Source organism: Salmo trutta, chromosome 31 (assembly GCF_901001165.1).
Source record: "Salmo trutta chromosome 31, fSalTru1.1, whole genome shotgun sequence".
NCBI classification, from domain to species: Eukaryota; Metazoa; Chordata; class Actinopteri; order Salmoniformes; family Salmonidae; genus Salmo; species Salmo trutta.
The window spans coordinates 18,769,064-18,788,130 of record NC_042987.1 but is presented as its reverse complement, the minus strand read 5'-3'; the positions used below and the strand labels follow the sequence as shown (position 1 = coordinate 18,788,130).

Below are 19,067 nucleotides of genomic sequence, written 5' to 3'. Positions count from 1 at the left end.
ACAGTATGGAATTCGCAAGTAAATGTTTGCCAGCTAGTTATCTTAACTATTAAGTTAACTGTCTAACATGTGCTAAATGCTCTGCAGTCGTGCATTTGCTTGACTAATTTAGAAGCTAGTTAGCTATCTACCTAAGTGATAAGCTTCTTTCAAAATCAAGCTTTTCTTGGTAACAGCAGAGAATCCTGTCCTGAATCAAGAGCTTTGCTGTCTAATATGTGTTTGGTGCGTGCAGCAAACTGAGTATCAGGCCTGGAATTTCATGATTTTAGGGGAAAGGCCGTTTGGCCACCTCTTGAAGGCCAATCTACCAAGGCCATCATCTGCCAGGGCACCAAGGCCATCTGCCAGGGCACCAAGGCTATTAACCAAAATAGACAAATTGATTTGAAAACGGAAAAACGGTAGCTATTCTGTTTAAAAACGGGTGTAATTAAATGTACATAAATAATTTGCCTACTTGTCAAAGTGTAGATGTTAGCCTATGTGTATTGGCTACAGCCTGTTATATCCAGACAGATGCTGACATGAGGGAGGCACCTGAAAATGTAGCCAAACTTTAATTAGACTTTTAATTACATACAGTGCATTCAGAAAGTATTCAGAACTTGTTTTTCCCCACATTGTTACTTTACAACTTTATTCTGAAATTGATATATAAAAATCCTGCTCAACCTACACACAAGCATTTCGCTGCACTTGCAATAACATCTGCTAACCATGTGTATGTGACAATAACATTTTTACAAATGTATAATTTTGAAAATAAAATATCACATTTACATAAGTATTCAGACCCTTTACTCAGTACATTGTTGAAGCACCGTTGGCAGTGATTACAGCCTTGAGTCTTCTTGGGTATGATGCTACAAGTTTGGCATACCAGTATTTGGGGAGTTTATCCCATTCTTCTCTGCAGTTCATGTCAGGTTGGCTAGGGAGCGTCGCTTCACAGCTATGTTCAGGTCTCTCCAGAGATGTTCGATCAGGTTCAAGTCCGGGCTCTGGCTGGGCCACTCAAGGACATTGAGACTTGTTCCGAAGCCACTGCTGCATGGTCTTGGCTGTGTGCTTAGGCTTGTTGTTCAGTTGGAAGATGAACCGTCACCCCAGACTGAAGTCCTGAGCGCTCTGGAGCAGGTTTTCATCAAGGATCTCTCTGTACTTTACGCCGTTCATCTTTGCTTCGATCCTGACTAGTCTCCCAGTCCCTGCCTCTGAAAAACATCCCCACAGCATTATATTTTAGATTCTTCCAAGTAGCCACCCTTTGCCTTAATGACAGCTTTGCACACTCTTTGCGTTCTCTCAACCAGCTTCATGAGGTAGTCACCTGCGATGCATTTCAATTAACAGGTGTGCCTTGTTAAAGACAAGACTCTCCTTTATCTAACCACACTGTCCGATTTCAAAAAGGCTTTACAGCGAAAGCAAAACATTAGATTATGTCAGCAGAGTACCCAGCCAGAGTACCCAGCCAGACACCCATTTTTCAAGCTAGCATATGTCACAAAAAACAAAACCACAGCTAAATGCAGCACTAACCTTTGATGATCTTCATCAGATGACACGCCTAGGACATTATGTTATACAATACATGCATGTTTTTTTCAATCAAGTTCATATTTATATCAAAAACCAGCTTTTTACATTAGCATGTGACGTTCAGAACTAGCATTCCCACCGAACACTTCCGGTGAATTTACTAAATTACTCACGATAAACGTTCACAAAAAACATAAATATTTTAAGAATTATAGATACCGAACTCCTTTGTGCAATCGAGGTGTCCGATTTTAAAATAGCTTTTCGGTGAAAGCACATTTTGCAATATTCTGAGTACATAGCCTGGCATCACAGGGCTAGCTATTTTGACACCCAGCAAGTTTAGCCTTCACCAAACTCCGATTTACTATTAGAAAAGTTTGATTACCTTTGGTGTTCTTCGTCAGAATGCACTCCCAGGACTTCTACTTCAATAACAAATGTTGGTTTGGTTCAAAATAATCCATAGTTATATCCAAATAGCGGCGTTTTGTTCGTGCGTTCAAGACACTATCCAAGGGTGACGAAGGGTTACGCGCCCGACGCATTTCGTGACAAAAAAAATCTAAATATTCCATTACCGTACTTCGAAGCATGTCAACCGCTGTTTAAAATCAATTTTATGCCATTTTTCTCGTAAAAAAGCGATAATATTCCGACCGGGAGTGGTTGTTTTCGTTCAAAGAGAGAGAAAGTAAACATGGAGTCGACTCGTGCACGAGCGTCGGTCTCATAGTACTCTGACCGGCCACTATCCAAACGCGCTAATGTTTTTCAGCCAGGGCCTGCAAAGCCACGATTCAGCTTTTTGCCGCCTTCTGAGAGCCCATGGGAGCCGTAGGAAGTGTCACGTAACAGCAGAGATCCCCTGTTTTGGATAGAGATATTCAAGAAGGCCAAGAAATGGTCAGACAGGGTACTTCCTGTACAGAATCTTCTCAGGTTTTGGCCTGCCAAATGAGTTCTGTTATACTCACAGACACCATTCAAACAGTTTTAGAAACTTTGGAGTGTTTTCTATCCAAAGCTAATAATTATATGCATATTCTAGTTTCTGGGCAGGAGTAATAATCAGATTAAATCGGGTACGTTTTTTTATCCGGCCGTGAAAATACTGCCCCCTAGCCATACCAGGTTAAAAGTTAATTTGTGGAATTTATTTCCACCTTTTTAACACCCATTTTGTTTGGCAATAAACAACATCCGTACTATTATACATTTTTTATATAGGTACCAGGCTACCTTTACACTAGTCTTTTGAGGCTTGTGCCCTAGAGCAAAACCACCTACAGGTACATGTTCGTGAGTCTCACCTTTCCATAGAGGGGTCGGACGTAACAGACTGAATCAAATCACATTTTATTTGTCACATTCACCCAATACAACAAGTGTAGACCTTACCGTGAAATGCATACTTACAAGCCCTTAACCAACAATACAGTTCAAGAAATACAGTTAAGAAAATATTTGCAAAATAAAATAAGGGTGTAAAAAAAAATTAAGTAAAACAAGATGACAACAATATCGAGGCTATATACAGGGGCTACCGGTACCGAGTCAATGTGCGGTAGTACAGGTCAGTCGAGGTAATTTGTATGTGTAGGTAGGGGTAAAGTGACTTTGCATAGATAATAAACAGTGAGTAGCAGCAGTAAAAAGGGGGGGGGGGTCATTTGATTAATTGTGAAGCAGTCTTATGGCTTGCTGTTAAGGAGACTTTTAGACCCAAACATGCTGCTCCGGTACCGCTTGCCGTGCTTTAGCAGAGAGAACAGTCTATGACATGGGATGGAGTCTGGCAATTTTTTGGGCCTTCCTCTGACACCACCTAGTATATAGGTCCTGGATGGCAGGAAGCTTGGCCCCAGTGATGTATTGAGCCGTTCGCACTACCCTCTGTAGCGCCTTACGGTCAGATGCCGAGCAGTTGCCATACCAGGCGATGATGCAACTGGTCAGGATGCTCTCGATGGTGCAGCTTTAGAGCTTTTTTAGGGTGTGGGGACCCATGCCATCTTTTCAGTCTCCTGAGTGGGAAAAGGTGTTGTCGTGCCCTCTTCACGACTGTCTTGGTGTGTTTGGACCATGATGGGTGTTTGTTTTTATTTATTTAACCCTTATTTTACCAAGTAAGTTGACTGAGAACACATTCACATGTACAGCAATGACCTGGGGAATAGCTGGGGATGATTAGGTGACGGTGTGAGTCCAGAATGGGAATTTATCCAGGACACCGGAGTTAAACACCCCTACTCTTACGATAAGTGCAATGAGATCTTTAGTGACCACAGAGTCAAGACACCCGGTTAACGTCCCACTCGAAAGATGGCACCCTACACAAAGCAAAGTCCTCAATCACTGCCCGGGGGCAATTTTTGGGGGGACCAGAGAAAAGATTGCTCCTACTGGCCCTCCAACACCACTTCCAGCAGCATCTGGTCTCCCATCCTTGGACTGACCAGATCCAACACTGCTTAGCTTCAGAGGTAAGCCAGCAGTAGGGTGCAGGGCGGTCTGCTGCTGGCCATTTGGCTCCAAGGAACTTGAAACTCTCGACAAGCTCTACAACAGCCCCGTCGATGTTAATGGGGGCCTGTTCGGCCCTCCTTTTCCTGTAGGCAACGATCTTCTCCTTTGTCTTGCTCACGTTGAGGGAGAGGTTGTTGTCCTGGCACCACACTGCCAGGTCTCTGACCTCCCTATGGCTGTCTCATCGTTGTCGGTGATCAGGCCTACCACTGTTGTGTCGTCAGCAAACTTAATGATGGTGTTGGAGTCATGCTTGGCCACGCAGTCGTGGGTGAACAGGGAGTACAGGAAGGGACTAAGCACGCACCCCATAGGGGCCCTATGTTGAGGATCAGCGTGGCAGATGAGTTGTTGCCTACCTTTACCACCTGGGGGTGGCCCGTCAGGATGTCCAGGATCCAGTTGCAGAGGGAGGTGTTTAGTCCCAGGGTCCTTAGCTTATTGATGATTTTTGTGGGCACTATGGTGTTGAACGCTGAGCTGTAGTCAATGAACAGCATTGGGTGTAGGGTGATCCATGACCAGCCTTTCAAATCACTTCATGGCTACTGACGTGAGTGCTACAGGGGGCGGTAGTCATTGAGGCAGTTTACCTTCGCATTCTTGGGCACAGGGACTGTGGTGGTCTGCTTGAAACATGTAGGTATTACAGACTCGGGTCAGGGAGAGGTTGAACATGTCAGTGAAGACACTAGCCATTTGTTTCGCTCTTGCTCTAAGTACACGCCCTGGTAATCCGTCTGTTTTAAGGTCTTGCTGACATTGGCTATGGAAAGCGTGATCACTGTCATCCGGAACAGCTGATGCTTTGATGCATACTTCAGTGTTGCTTGACTCGATGCAAGCATGAAAGGCATTTAGCTCGTCTGGTAGGCTCGCGTTACTAGGCAGGTCGCGGATGCATTTCCCTTCGGAGTCCGTAATAGTTTGCAAGCCCTGCCACATCCGACGAGCGTCAGAGCCAGTATAGTAGGATTCAATCTTTGTCCTGTATTGACACTTTGCCTGTTTGATGGTTCGTCTGAGGGCAAAGCGGGATTTCTTATAAGCATCCGGATTAGTGTCCTGCTCCTTGAAAGTGGCAGATCTAGCCTTTTGCTCGGTGCGGATGTTGCCTGTAATCCATGGATTCTGGTTGGGACATTGTCGACACACTTATTGTTGAAGCCAGTGACTGATGTGGTGTACTCCTCAATGCCATCAGAAGAATTCCGGAACATATTCCAGTCTGTGCTAGCAAAACAGTCCTGTAGCGTAGCATCCGTCATCTGACCACTTCCGTATTGAGCGAGTCACTGGTACTTCCTTCTTTAGTTTTTATTTGTAAGCAGGAATCAGGAGGATAGAATTATGGTCAGATTTGCCAAATGGAGGGCGAGGGAAAGCTTTGTATGCGTTTCTGTGTGTGGAGTAAAGGTGGTCTAGAGTTAAAAAAAAAAAAAAATCTCTGGTTGCACATGTGACATGCTGATAGAAATGAGGTAAAACAGATTTAAGTTTCCCTGCATTAAAGTCCCCGGCCACTAGGAGCGCTGCTTCTGGATGAGCATTTTCTTGTTTGCTTATGACTTTATACAGCTCGTTGAGTGCGGTCTTAGTGCCAGCATCAGTTTGTAGTGGTAAATAGACGGCTATGAATAATATAGAGAGTGTGGTCTACAGCTTATCATGAGTTACTCTACCTCAGGCGAGCAATACCTGCCGATGCATGGAAATCCCCGCCAGCTCTAAATTATCCGTGTCGTCGTTCACCCACGACTCGGTGAAACATACTTTTTTTTAATATCTTATGTCATGTTGGAAGGATAGTCTCAACTGTTGATCATCCAGTTTGTTTTCCAGTGATTGCATGTTGGTGAATAGAACCGATGGTAGTGGCGCTTTACTCACTCGCCTACGAATCCTCACAAGGCACCCTGACCGCCGCCCCCTGTTTCGTCTTTGTCCAGTTCGGTGTGAGGAATCGCTGTTCTGATGTCCAGAAGCTCTTTTCAGTCATAAGAAACGGTAGCAGCAACTTTATGTTCAAAATAAGTTCCATATAAAATAGCACAGTTGGTTAGGAGCCTGCAAAACGGCAGTCATCCCCTCCGGTTTGGCGGTACTGACTTAGGACGAGTCCCGTGACTCTTGTGGGGGCTGTAGTGTGGATGGGTATTTGACCTTTTTTGACTGCGAGTACTCACACAATTTTTTTATTTGAGTAATCGAATGAAGGGGGAAAAAAATATTTTTATAACAAGGGCGGCACTGGGAAAAAAATAGCATTTATCTATGTTCCATCAAATCAAATGTATTTATAAAGCCCTTTTTACATCAGCCGATGTCACAAATTGCTATACAGAAACCCAGCCTAAATCCCCAAACAGCAAGCAATGCAGATGTAGAAGCACTGTGGCTAGGAAAAACTCCCTAGAAATGTTTATTACATTTTTTATTTAACTAGGCAAGTCAGTTAAGAACACATTCTTATTTACAATGATGGCCTCCCAGGGCCAAACCCGGACGATGCTGGGCCAGTTGTGCGCCTCCCTATGGGACTCCCAATCACGGCCGGATGTGATACAGCCTGGATTTGAACCATGGACTACAGTGACGCCTCTTGTACTGAGATGCTGTGCCTTAGACTGCTGCGCCACTCGGGAAAGGCAGGAACCTACGAAGAAACCTAGAGAGGAACCAGGCTCTGAGGAGTGGCCAGTCCTCTTCTGGCTGTGCCGGGTTGAGATTATAACAGTAAATGGCCAAGATCTTCAGACGTTCATAGATGACCAGCAGGGTCTAATAATAATAATAATAATCATCACAGTGGTTGTAGAGGGCGCAACAGGTCAGCACCTCAGGAGTAAATGTCAGTTGGCTTTTCGTAGCCGAGCATTCAGAGTTAGAGACAGCAGGTGCGGCAGACAGAGTTGAAAACAGCAGGTCTGGGACAAGGTAGCACATCCGGTGAACAGGTCAGGGTTCCATAGCTGCAGGCAGAACAGTTGAAACTGGAGCAGCAGCACAAGCAGGTGGACTGGGGACAGCAAGGAGTCATCAGGCCAGGTAGTCCTGAGGCAAGGTCCCAGGGCTCATGTCCTCCGGGAGAGGAGGGAGAGAGAATTAGAGGGAGCATACTTAAATTCACGCAGGACACCGAATAAGACAGGAGAAATACTCTAGATATAACAGACTGACCCTAGCCCCCCGTCATAAACTATTTCAGCATAAATACTGGAGGCTGAGACAGGAAGGGTCCGGATCCACTGTGGCCCCCTGTCCGACGATACCCCCGGACAGGGCCAACCAGGTAGGATGTAACCCCACCCACTTTGCCAAGCACAGCCCCCACACCACTAGAGGGATTTTTTCAAACCACCAACTTACTACCCTGAGACAAGGCTGCATATAGCCCATGAAGATCTCCCCCATGACCCGGACAGGAAGATCACGTCAGTGACTCAACCCACTCAAGTGACGCACCCCTCCTAGAGACGGCATGGAAGAGCACCAGTAAGCCAGTGACTCAGCCCCTGTAATAGGGTTTAAGGCAGAGAATCCCAGGGGAGAGAGGGGGACTGGTCGCTCCAGTGCTTTTCCGTTCACCTTCACACTCCTGGGCCAGACTACACTCAATCATTGGATCTACTGAAGAGATGAGTCTTCAATAAAGACTTCAAGGTCGAGACCAAGTCTGCGTCTCTCACATGGATAGGAGAAAGCTCTGCCTCCAGCTGTTTGCTTGGAAATTCTAGGGACAATAAGGAGGCCTGCATCTTGTGACCGTAGCGTATGTGTAGCGTACACGTACGGCTGAACAAAATCGGAGAGATGGGTAGGAGCAAGCCCATGTAATGCTTTGTTGGTTAGCAGTAAAACCTTGAAATCAGCCCTAGCCTAAACAGGAAGCCAGTGGCTAGCGTTGGTCACAAAAAGGAAATAAACAATATACCACGTTACTTCTAGTAATACATCTATTGTTTTAGAAACATTACAAAGCATGCTCATCTTTTTTTGTTTTGTTATTTTGGTGTAATTTTAGCAAAATAAATGTGTATTCTGGCTTGTCAAAAATCTGAGTGTCTGGTTTGTTTTAAATCTACCTGCCACAGTGTTTGGTGTAGAGGTCGACCGATTTAATCGGAATGGCCGATTTTAATTAGGGCCGATTTCAAGTTTTCATAACAATCGGAAATCGGTGTTTTTAGACGTCGATAAAAAAAAAGTGACCTTTATTTACCTAGGCAAGTCAGTTAAGAACACATTCTTATTTTCAATGACGGCCTAGGAACGGTGGGTTAACTGCCTTGTTCAGGGGCAGAACGACAGATTTTTACCTTGTCAGCTCTTGCAACCTTACAGTTAACTAGTCCAACGCTCTAACCACCTGCTTTACATTGCACTCCACGAGGAGCCTGCCTGTTAAGCGAATGCAGTAAGAAACCAAGGTAAGTTGCTAGCTAGCATTAAACTTATCTTATAAAAATCAATCAATTATAATCACTAGTTAACTGCACATGGTTGATGATATTACTAGTTTATCTAGCCTGTCCTGCATTGCATATAATCTCTTAGGTACACGTTGCTCCAACCATAAACATCAATGCCTTTCTTAAAATCAATACACAAGTATATATTTTTAAACCTGCATATTTAGTTTATTGCCTGCTAACATGAATTTCTTTTAACTAGGGAAAATGTGTCACTTCTCTTGCAAACAGAGTCAGGGTATATGCAACAGTTTGGGCCGCCTGGCTCGTTGCGAACTAATTTGCCAGAATTGTACGTAATTATGACATAACATTGAAGGTTGTGCAATGTAACAGGAATATTTAGACTTAGGGATGCCACCCGTTAGATATAATACGGAACAGTTCTGTATTTCACTGACAGGAGAAAAAAATAGTTTTCGAGATGATAGTTTCCGGATTCGACCATATTAATGACCTAAGGCTCGTATTTCTGTGTTATTATGTTATAATTAAGTCTATGATTTGATAGAGCAGTCTGACTGAGCGATGGTAGAGGCAGCAGCAGGCTTGTAAGCGTTCATTCAAACAGCACTTTCGTGCGTTTGCCAGCAGCCCTTTGCAATGCATTGCGCTGTTTGACTTCAAGCCTGTCAACTCCCAAGATTAGGCTGGTGTAACCGATGTGAAATGGCTAGCTAATAGCGTTTCAAACGTCACTCGCTCTGAGACTTGGAGTAGTTGTTCTCGTTGCGCTACATGGGTAACGCTGCTTCGAGGGTGGCTGTTGTTGATGTGTTCCTGGTTCGAGCCCAAGTAGGAGCGAGGAGAGGGACGGAAGCTATACTGTTACACTGGCAATACTAAAGTGCGTATAAGAACATCCAATAGTCAAAAGGTATATGAAATACAAATCGTATAGAGAGAAATAGTCCTATAATTCCTATAATAACTTCAACCTAAAACTTCTTACCTGGGAATATTGAAGACTCATGTTAAAAGGAACCACCAGCTTTCATATGTTCTCATGTTCTGAGCAAGGAACCTAAACATTAGCTTTCTTACATGGCACATATTGCACTTTTACTTTCTTCTCCAACACTTTGTTTTTGCATTATTTAAACCAAATTGAACATGTTTCATTATTTATTTGAGGCTAAATTGATTTTATTGATGTATTATATTAAGTCAAAATAAGTGTTCATTCAGTATTGTTGCAATTGTCATTATTACAAAAAAATCAAAAAATCGGCCGAGTAATCGGTAACGGCTTTTTTCGGACCTCCAATCATCGGTATCGGCGTTGAAAAATCATAATCGGTCGACCTCTAGTTTGGTGGACCAAAAATAAAATGTTATGCCATGGTGCATAGTCATTGAATGCTATACATTAAGTGTTTACATATTGTATAAACTTATGCTGTACATACCTTTTTCCTTGTGTATTGTCCATACTGTCTATAGACACCGCTTATTTATATCCCGGACTCTGGTATTGGTCGTTCTGATATTTCTTAATCTCTAGTTTCTTTTTTTTGGGGTTGCACTACTGGAGACTTTTGTGAATTTCCTCTAGATCCCATGTTTCTGATCACCTAGTCTAGACACATGATGTGGATTTAACTTTATTATTACTGTTGCTTATGAACCATTAGGCAGCAGGCTACAGAATACACTCAGTCGTTGCCAGACTCGTGATTTAGTTTTCAAAACAAATAAATGCATTCATACCACATGCATAGATTTTTGTTTCTTTGAACTTTGTACTACTTTCTCACAATTCTTGCCTTTCTCAGTAGAATTTGAGTAGTCACCTGCAGTAGATCTTATTTCAATCTGTCATACAGTTGTGTACGGTATAATGATTGCCTCTCTCCCGTCTCCCACCCGCCTTTCCTTGCTTTCTTCCCCTCCCCTTCTCACACTCCCTCCCTCGCTCTCGTTTCTCTCCCCTTCTCCCCCCAGAATGACGTGCCAGAGTGGGGTGATTCCCCTGCAGGCCTGTTCAACCTCCAGGGAGAGGAGGAGCCCTTCTCGTGGCCGGGTCCCAAGACTATCCATCTGCGGCGCACCTCTCAGGGCTTCGGCTTCACCCTGCGCCACTTCATCGTCTACCCACCAGAGTCTGCAGTGCACCCTTACCCCTTCCCAGTAAGCACCACAGTCACATGAACATTCCAAAGCTCTTCCATTCAGTTCATTCCGTTTATTTACTCTTTTCCATTCAGTACATTCAGTTCATTTACTGTAGCACTTTGTATGATGTCATTGTGGCAGGAGTTGCACCAAAATGAGAGTAATGCCCCGAACGCAATTTGTGTAAAATCAGTTGATCCCTTCAAACAACTCCCTGAGCCCATTGAACTATGGTATCTTCATCATTGCTGGTGGCAAATAACAAAATGGCAGATTTTATCTGTACCAAAGGATGTATGATACCTGTTGAGATATCAGACATTTACAGACCAATGCTGCATCTGTAACGGCATCAAAACTCATGTTGATATTCTTTTTTTTTTTAGGAGGAAGAGCATGGACGCAGAGGTAAGCTGACAGTTCCTTCCTCTCCCTGTCTGTCCTTCACTACTGCATAGTCAGTCACTCTGCCTCCCACTTAGTATGATTTTTCCATATGTTGATTTAGCTCTTTTACTTCCTTGTTATGCACATGGTACAATGTAGCTGTCGTGTTAGGGTGACCTTTGTAGAGGCCTGCCTGAAACAGTTTGGTCAGCAGCACCACCGGTTACTGTCCTCAACTGACCCTTGAACTTTATCCTTCTAACTGCACTTTGTTGTCATTGTCAACCCTTTCACATCACTACAAAACGTTGCCCAAAGCCCTTGTTTTTAGTTTTTCGCTTGTGTGTTTGTAGGTGTATGCGTGCACTTGTGCATGGGTGTTTTGTTGTTTTAGGACACTAGTCCTGTTTAGAGCTGTGGATGTCATTACATTTTGTCAGCCGGTGATTGTCAAGCAAATAACTGCGGTCTAACAGTAAATGACCGTTAATTAACATAAATACATAATTTAGCATCTCCTGTTTTCCCCGCATAGCCTACAAGCCATTGATGCAGACCTTTGGAACGTCTACGTTTTAAAAAGTCTAATAAATCCATGTAATATAGCGTACACTATCACAATAAATCCAGGATTTATTTTACAGGTCTAAGGAAACATGATATGAAGAAAATGTAGTCTATTTTAGAAGAACAGAATAGCATACTCTTGAGTTGTCCTATTTTAGGCCCTAATCTGTCTATGCCATATGGCTGTGGGCTACACTAGTTAATTTAGCAGACAAGATTTGCTTAGAATTCCGTGGCATTATTTCATAGTATGAAGAATACAATTGAATATAGCTGAATAAAATAAAGTATAATTTCTCCAAATGATTTGAGGTATTGCAGGCTCTTAAGAGGCTCTTAAGAGCCTGCTGCTGCCTACCATCACTCAGTCAGACTGCTCTATCAAATACCAAGTCATAGACTTAATTATAACATAATAACACACAGAAATACGAGCCTTAGGTCATTAATATGGTCGAATCCGGAAACGATCATTTCAAAAACAAAACGTTTATTCTTTCAGTGAAATACGGAACCGTTCCGTATTTTATCTAATGGGTGGCATCCCTAGTCTAAATATTGCTGTTACCTTGTACAACCTTCAATGTTATGTCATAATTATGTACAATTCTGGCAAATTAATTGCGGTCTTTGTTAGGAATAAATGGACTTCACACAGTTCACAACGAGCTAGGTGGCCCAAACTGCTGCATATACCTTGACTGCTTGAACGGAACGCAAGAAAAGTGACCCAATTTCCCTAGTTATAATAAATTCATGTTTGGAGGCAATATTAACTAAATATGCAGGTTTAAAATATATACTTGTATGTTGATTTAAAAAAAAACGTTGATGTTTATGGTTAGGTACACATTGGTGCAACGACAGTGCTAAATCATCACAACAATTCTCATAATTAAAATTCCTCAAACATACAAGTATTATACACCATTTTAAAGATAAACTTCTTGTTAATCCAGCCACAGTGTCTGATTTAAAAAAAAGGCTTTACGGCGAAAGCATACCATACGATTACGGTAGGTCAGCGCCTTGTCACAAAAAAAACATACAGCCATTTTCCAGCCAAAGAAAGGAGTCACAAAAAGCAGAAATAGAGATCAAATTAATCACTAACCTTTGATGATCTTCATCAGATGGCACTCATAGGACTTCATATTACACAATGCATGTATGTTTTGTTCGATGAAGTTCACATTTATATCCAAAAATCTTAGTTTACATTGGCGCGTTATGTTCAGTAATGTTTTGCCTACAAAGCAACCGGTGATGTTGCAGAGAGTCACATCAATTTACAGAAATACTCATAAACTTTGATGAAAGATACAAGTGTTATGCATAGGATTATAGATAAACTTCTCCTTAATGCAACCGCTGTGTCATATTTCAAAAAAGCTTTACGGTGAAAGCACACCATGCGATAATCTGAGAACAGCGCTCAGCCACCAAAACAAGCCATACAGATACCCGCCATGTTGTGCAGTCAACAAAAGTCAGAAATAGTGTTATAAATATTCACTTACTTTTGATCTTCATCGGAATGCACTCCCAGGCATCCCAGTTCCACAATAAATGTTTGTTTTGTTCGATAAACTTAATATTTATGTCCAACTACCTCCTTTTTGTTTGCGCATTTAGTTCACTATTCCAAATGCACAAGGCGCGGGCACTAAGTCCAGACGAAAAGTCAAAAGTTCCATTACAGTTTGTAGAAACATGTCAAACGATGTATAGAATCGATCTTTAGGATGTTTTATCATAAATCTTCAATAATATTCCAACCGGACAGTTCCTTTGTCTTTAGAAATGGAAGGGAACGGAGCTCGTGCTCACGGCCGTGCGCGATCAACAACTAAAGGCTTTCAGCTGAGGCAGTTACTGTGACTGGTCTTATTCACTCCCATTTCACAATAGAAGCCTGAAACAACGTTCTAAAGATTGACATCTAGTGGAAGCCTTAGGAAGTGCAATCTGACCAAATTTACACTGTATATTGGATAGGTAATCACTTGAAAAACTACAAACCTCAGATTTCCCACTTCCTGGTTGGATTTTGCTCAGGTTTTTGCCTGCCATATGAGTTCTGTTATACTCACAGACATCATTGAAACAGTTTTAGAAACTTCAGAGTGTTTTCTATCCAAATCTACTAATCTAATAATATGCATATCCTAGCTTCTGGGCCTGAGTAGCAGGCAGTTTACTCGGGGCACGCTTTTCATCCGGATGTGAAAATACTGCCCCCTGTCCCAAAGAACTTGACAATGACTTGAATTTCCCGGTGGCATCCCCTTTGTGTGGCCGTAATCCCTCCTAAAAATAATTGTGGCAACTGGCTGTTGTGCCCTTGGGCTGAATATAATAATTATAATTCCCTTCTCCTGGCTGAGCGCTCCGAAGCTCACTCACATGGCTCTCCGTCACGTGATCGGGTCTTTCTCACAGGCTACAAGTGAAGACAGACACATCGGGGACGCTTCTGCATCCTTATCCAATTCCGAGGCACATATTGAAGATATTGGAACAACTTTCCACATTTATTTTTCGTCAGCCAACAAGATGAGTAGGCCTAACGAACAGCACTAGCCTATGTCAATCTACTATCCCCCATAGTACAAAAGTTGACCTATTCTTTGCAAGAAAGTAATATTCCACCCATACTCTGAGACAGTTGTGGGATGCGATAGATCCCAAATTAATACAACCACTAGCGTCCAAAAACCTTTAAGTAATGAGGCTGACGCAACAGATCAGAACCTTTTAGCTTAAAATGTTGATAAACTATTAGGCTATTTCTTCACATTATAAGCGCAGCAATGCGCACACGGCAGTAGGCTAGAAGCGCAAATGCTTTTATTATAAAGGAGAATTTTTATGGTGAAAATGATCTTTCCCAAACTTGAAACTCACGCTCTGCTTATGTATTCTAGTTAGGCTCTACACCCGCTGTAAGTGGATTAATGTGCTTCATTTTAAGAAGTTATTTGCCACTTTAGTTGTGATACAAACCTCATCAAACATGTATGCCTATGGGCTAGGCTACATGAGGTGTGAGACTATGATTTGGAAAAGTCGGGGAAAAAGGCATGCGCTGTTTCTTGCCTTATGCTGTGCATCATTCACAAGTGATAGGCTAATATTGTCACCCATCAGACAATTCTTGATTTAATCTGGTCTTTACATATACTAAATGTGTGAAATTTGTTTTGATATAGAATGGACCATTATCATGCACCTGTATTGAAACAGGGGCAGCGGAAAAAATACATGTCATCTATGCACTTAAATATCGAATGGAGGATGCTATTCCTGTGGTTAATTTTCATGCCAGCCAGGTAGGCCATACTCCTGTTGTAAAGAGAAGCAATGTGCTTAACATTAGGAAAGTTGAGAAATAAATATAGTAGGCCTAGCCTATAGAAAGCTGATGGGATCCTCCTCTTTTTAATAAAGACCACCACTGTTTTCTCACGCAATTGCATAGCCTATAGAAATGTTGCGCAACATGAGTTCATGGGCTCTGATGAAGTGTTTGATTAGATTTTTGATTACATTTACATTGATGTCAGAGTGATTAGAGGGACAATAGAATGCTGAGTACCAGGCAGTTAACAAGTTCTGTAGGCTACTAATGACCAGCATCTGAGCTTGGAGAAGCATAATTACCGTGACTAAACAGTCATGTGGAATTAGACTGCCATCATGACTCGTTACTGCCGGTGTGGCTGTGATACGGTCACCGTAACAGCCCTAGTCCTGTTGAAGAAAGATTGTAACCATTGACCCCTTTCAATTCACAACAATGTTGGCGTGAAGGTTTTTGTTTTTGTAGCACACTACTCCCGTTGAATAAAACGAATCACGCCCAGATTCTGAGCAATCCGTTTGGCCTATGGTCTGCTGTTCCATTGTGTCTCGCCGCCTCCTAACACCGCTATGGTAGTAGGAGTGTGTTTGGGATCTCCCTGTGGGTTGTTTGTGTGTTTAAACTGTGTTTAGTCTGAGTGTGCTTTTATTGAGCATAGGGTGGGTTTGCTGTTGCTGGAACCTGTCCAACTAGAGCTAAATAGCATAGATTTATTTTGACTTAGCCTACGCTATTGCTCAAGTTATAGGCCTATGTCCAGGAAAGAAGCAATGCATGTACAATCCGGAAATTTGAAAGCAAATTTTATCTGTGTGCGTATAAACATGCTAGGAAAAAAATTTACAGAAGACATTCACCAAAGAAAGAGGGCGAATGTCTAAATTAAATATGAAGATGTAATGTTTTGAACATACTGTGAAGGAAAAATACGATGATATCTTTGACAGTCAGCGAGATTGTCCAGAGAGCGAGACTGTAATAGCTTCCATGACTTGGTCTCACTCTGTCTGGCCCTCAGTCAGGTCAGGGGAAAATATGAAGTAATCCAGGCCTTGCATTTCCTAATGCTGGACACTGGAAAGAGTGACAGAGTACAGACACAGGGACCTAATTGGCTGGCTGTGCTGTGACCCTGAGTTGTGAAAACACAACCTGAGATGCTCCCACCAGCTCAAACTGCCTTGGCTTGGCTGTGCTACCACTGCAGGAACGCTATAAACTAGGTTATTATGTTAAAAACATGGCACTCCGAGAGAGAGATCTTAAATCAATACTTTCGGTTTGCGTTCGTCAGTGTGCTTGTTTCAAGTTGTTGTTGCTGATGTCATCCAAATCGATCCCGCACCAGAGTACAGGCCTCAGTGTAACTCTCATTCCTTCCTTAAACGCGAATCTGACCATCACCCCTGTTGAGACAAAACCGCGACTCGTCAGTGAAGATCACTTTTTGCCAGTCCTGTCTGGTCCAGCGACGGTGGGTTTGTGCCCATAGGCGACGTTGTTGCCGGTGATGTCTGGTGAGGACCTGCCTTTCAACAGGCCTACAAGCCCTCAGTCCAGCCTCTCTCAGCCTATTGCAGACAGTTTGAGCACTGATGGAGGGATTGTGCTTTCCTGGTGTAACTCGGACAGTTGTTGTTGCCATCCTGTACCTGTCCCGCAGGTGTGATGTTCGGATGTACCGATCCTGTGCAGGTGTTTTTACACGTGGTCTGCCACTGCGAGGACGATCACCTGTCCGTCCTGTCTCCCTGTAGTGCTGTCTTAGGCGTCTCACAGTACGGACATTGCAATTTATTGCCCTGGCCACATCTGCAGTCCTCATGCCTCCTTGCAGCATGCCTAAGGCATGTTCATGCAGATGAGCACGGACCCTGGGCATCTTTCTTTTGGTGTTTTTCAGAGTCAGTAGAAAGGCCTCTTTAGTGTCCTAAGTTTTCATAACTGTGACTTTAATTGCCTACCGTCTGTAAGCTGTTAGTGTCTTAACGACCGTTCCACAGGTGCATGTTCATTAATTGTTGCTGGTTCATTGAAGCGTGGGAAACAGTGTTTAAAGCCTTTACAATGAAGATCTGTGACGTTATTTGGATTTTTACGAATTATCTTTGAAAGATAAGGTTCTGAAAAGGGGACATTTTCTTTTTTTGCTGAGTTTATATTGGAAGTAAAGTGTTTTTTTGTGTGCCTCAATTGAGTTATCAGGGGGATGCAACTATACACTCTATATACAAAAGTATGTGGACACCCCTTCAAATTTGTGGATTTGGCCATTTCAGCCACACCTGTTGCTGGCAGGTGTATAAAATTGAGCATACAGACATGCAATTCCTATAGACAAACATTGGCAGTAGAATGGCCTTACTGAATAGCTCAGTGATATTTTATTTATTTTATTTTCTCCCTAACTTCGTGATATCCAATTGTGATCCATTTACGATCTTGTCTCATCGCTGCAACTCCCCATCGGGCTCGGGAGAGGCGAAGGACGAGTCATACGTCCACCGAAACATGACCTGCCAAGCCCTGCTGCTTCTTAACACCCGCTTGCCTAACCCGGAAGCCAGCTGCACCAATGTGTTGGAGGAAACACCGATCAACTGACGACCGAAGTCACCTACCCTAACCCGGACAACGCTGGGCCAATTGTGCACCGCCCTACGGGACTCCCGGTCATGGGATCGAACCCCAGGCTGTAGTGTAGACCGCTGCGCCTCTCGGGAGGCTGAGCTCGGTGACTTTCATCGTGGCACCGTCATAGAATGCCACCTTCCCATCAAGTGAGTTTGTCAAATTTCTGCCCTGCTAGAGCTGCCCCGGTCAACTGAAGTGCTGTTATTGTGAAGTGGAAATGTCTAGGAGCAACAACGGCTCAGCTGCAAAATAGTGGTAGGCCAAACAAGCTCACAGATTGGGACCTCCCGAGTGCTGAAGCTTGTAAAAATTGTCTGTCCTTAAGTGCAACACTCGCTACGAGTTCCAAACTGCCTCTTGAAGCAACGTCAACACATGAACTGTTCGTCGGGAGCTTCATGTAATGGGATTCCATGTCCGAGCCACTCACAAGCCTAAGATCACCACGCGCAATGCGTAGCATCGGCTGGAGTGGTGTAAAGCTTGCCGCCATTGGACTCTGGAGCAGTGGAAACGCATTCACTGGATTGATGAATCATGCTTCACCATCTGGCATTCCGACGGACGATTCTGGGTTTGGCGGATGCCAGGAGATTGCTACCTGCCTGAATGCATAGTGGTTTGGGCTAGGCCCCTTAGTTCCAGTGAAGGGAAATCTTAATGCTACAGCATACAATGACATTCTAGAAGATTCTGTGCTTCCAACTTTGGCCACAGTTTGGGGAAGGCCCTTTACTGATTCAGCATGACAATACCCCTGTGCACAAAGCGAGGTCCGTACAGAAATTGTCGAGATCGATGTGGAAGAACTTCACCTGCCTGCCCTGACCTCAACCCCATCCAACACCTTTGGGATGAATTGGAATGCCGACTGTGAGCCAGTCCTAATCGCCCAACATCAGTGCCCAACCTCACTAATGCGCTTGTGGCTGAATGGAAGCAAGTCCCCGCAGCAATGTTCCAACATCTAGTGGAAAGCCTTCCCAGAAGAGTGAAGAAGCTGTTATAGCAGCAACGGGGGACCAACCATTTTTGGAATGAGATGTTCGACGTGCAGATGTCCACATACATTTGGTCATGTAGTGTAGTTTTCCTTCACAGATAATACATTGGAGAATCACATTTGGTAGAAGATTGCTTCATTTCCATCAGATGACAACAGAAGTGCAACGCTACTTGGCTGGCAGCCACACAAGTAAATGAGCCTACAATGAAAAAGTAAGGTGTTTGTTTTTCAAAAATGATTTATGGCCGTCATATTTCTTTTTATCATAGCATTTTTTTGGCCATCTACATTGTCTAATGTATTACTTGAAGTTAATCTTGCATTTTACTAGAGAAAAGTACCAGAGGAAAAAGTAGCTTCACATCAGTTAGAGTGCTGTCTGTTGATAGAATGGCCGTTCGGGAATTCGTGGAGAAGTGCAACTGAAGCACAAAATGTGTCTGATGCC

General features: G+C 43.3%; 1 protein-coding gene across 3 annotated transcripts in view; it reads left to right on the top strand.

Moving 5' to 3' along the window:
* LOC115169673 (rho GTPase-activating protein 21) overlaps window positions 1-19,067 on the top strand; it is a 93,696-nt gene that overhangs the window by 22,726 nt on the left and 51,903 nt on the right. For all 3 annotated transcript variants that reach the window (XM_029725546.1, XM_029725547.1, XM_029725548.1), the window contains exons 3-4: window positions 10,491-10,676; window positions 11,048-11,069. In XM_029725546.1, the coding sequence (XP_029581406.1) occupies window positions 10,491-10,676; window positions 11,048-11,069 (208 nt within the window). The remainder of the gene's footprint in view (window positions 1-10,490; window positions 10,677-11,047; window positions 11,070-19,067) is intronic.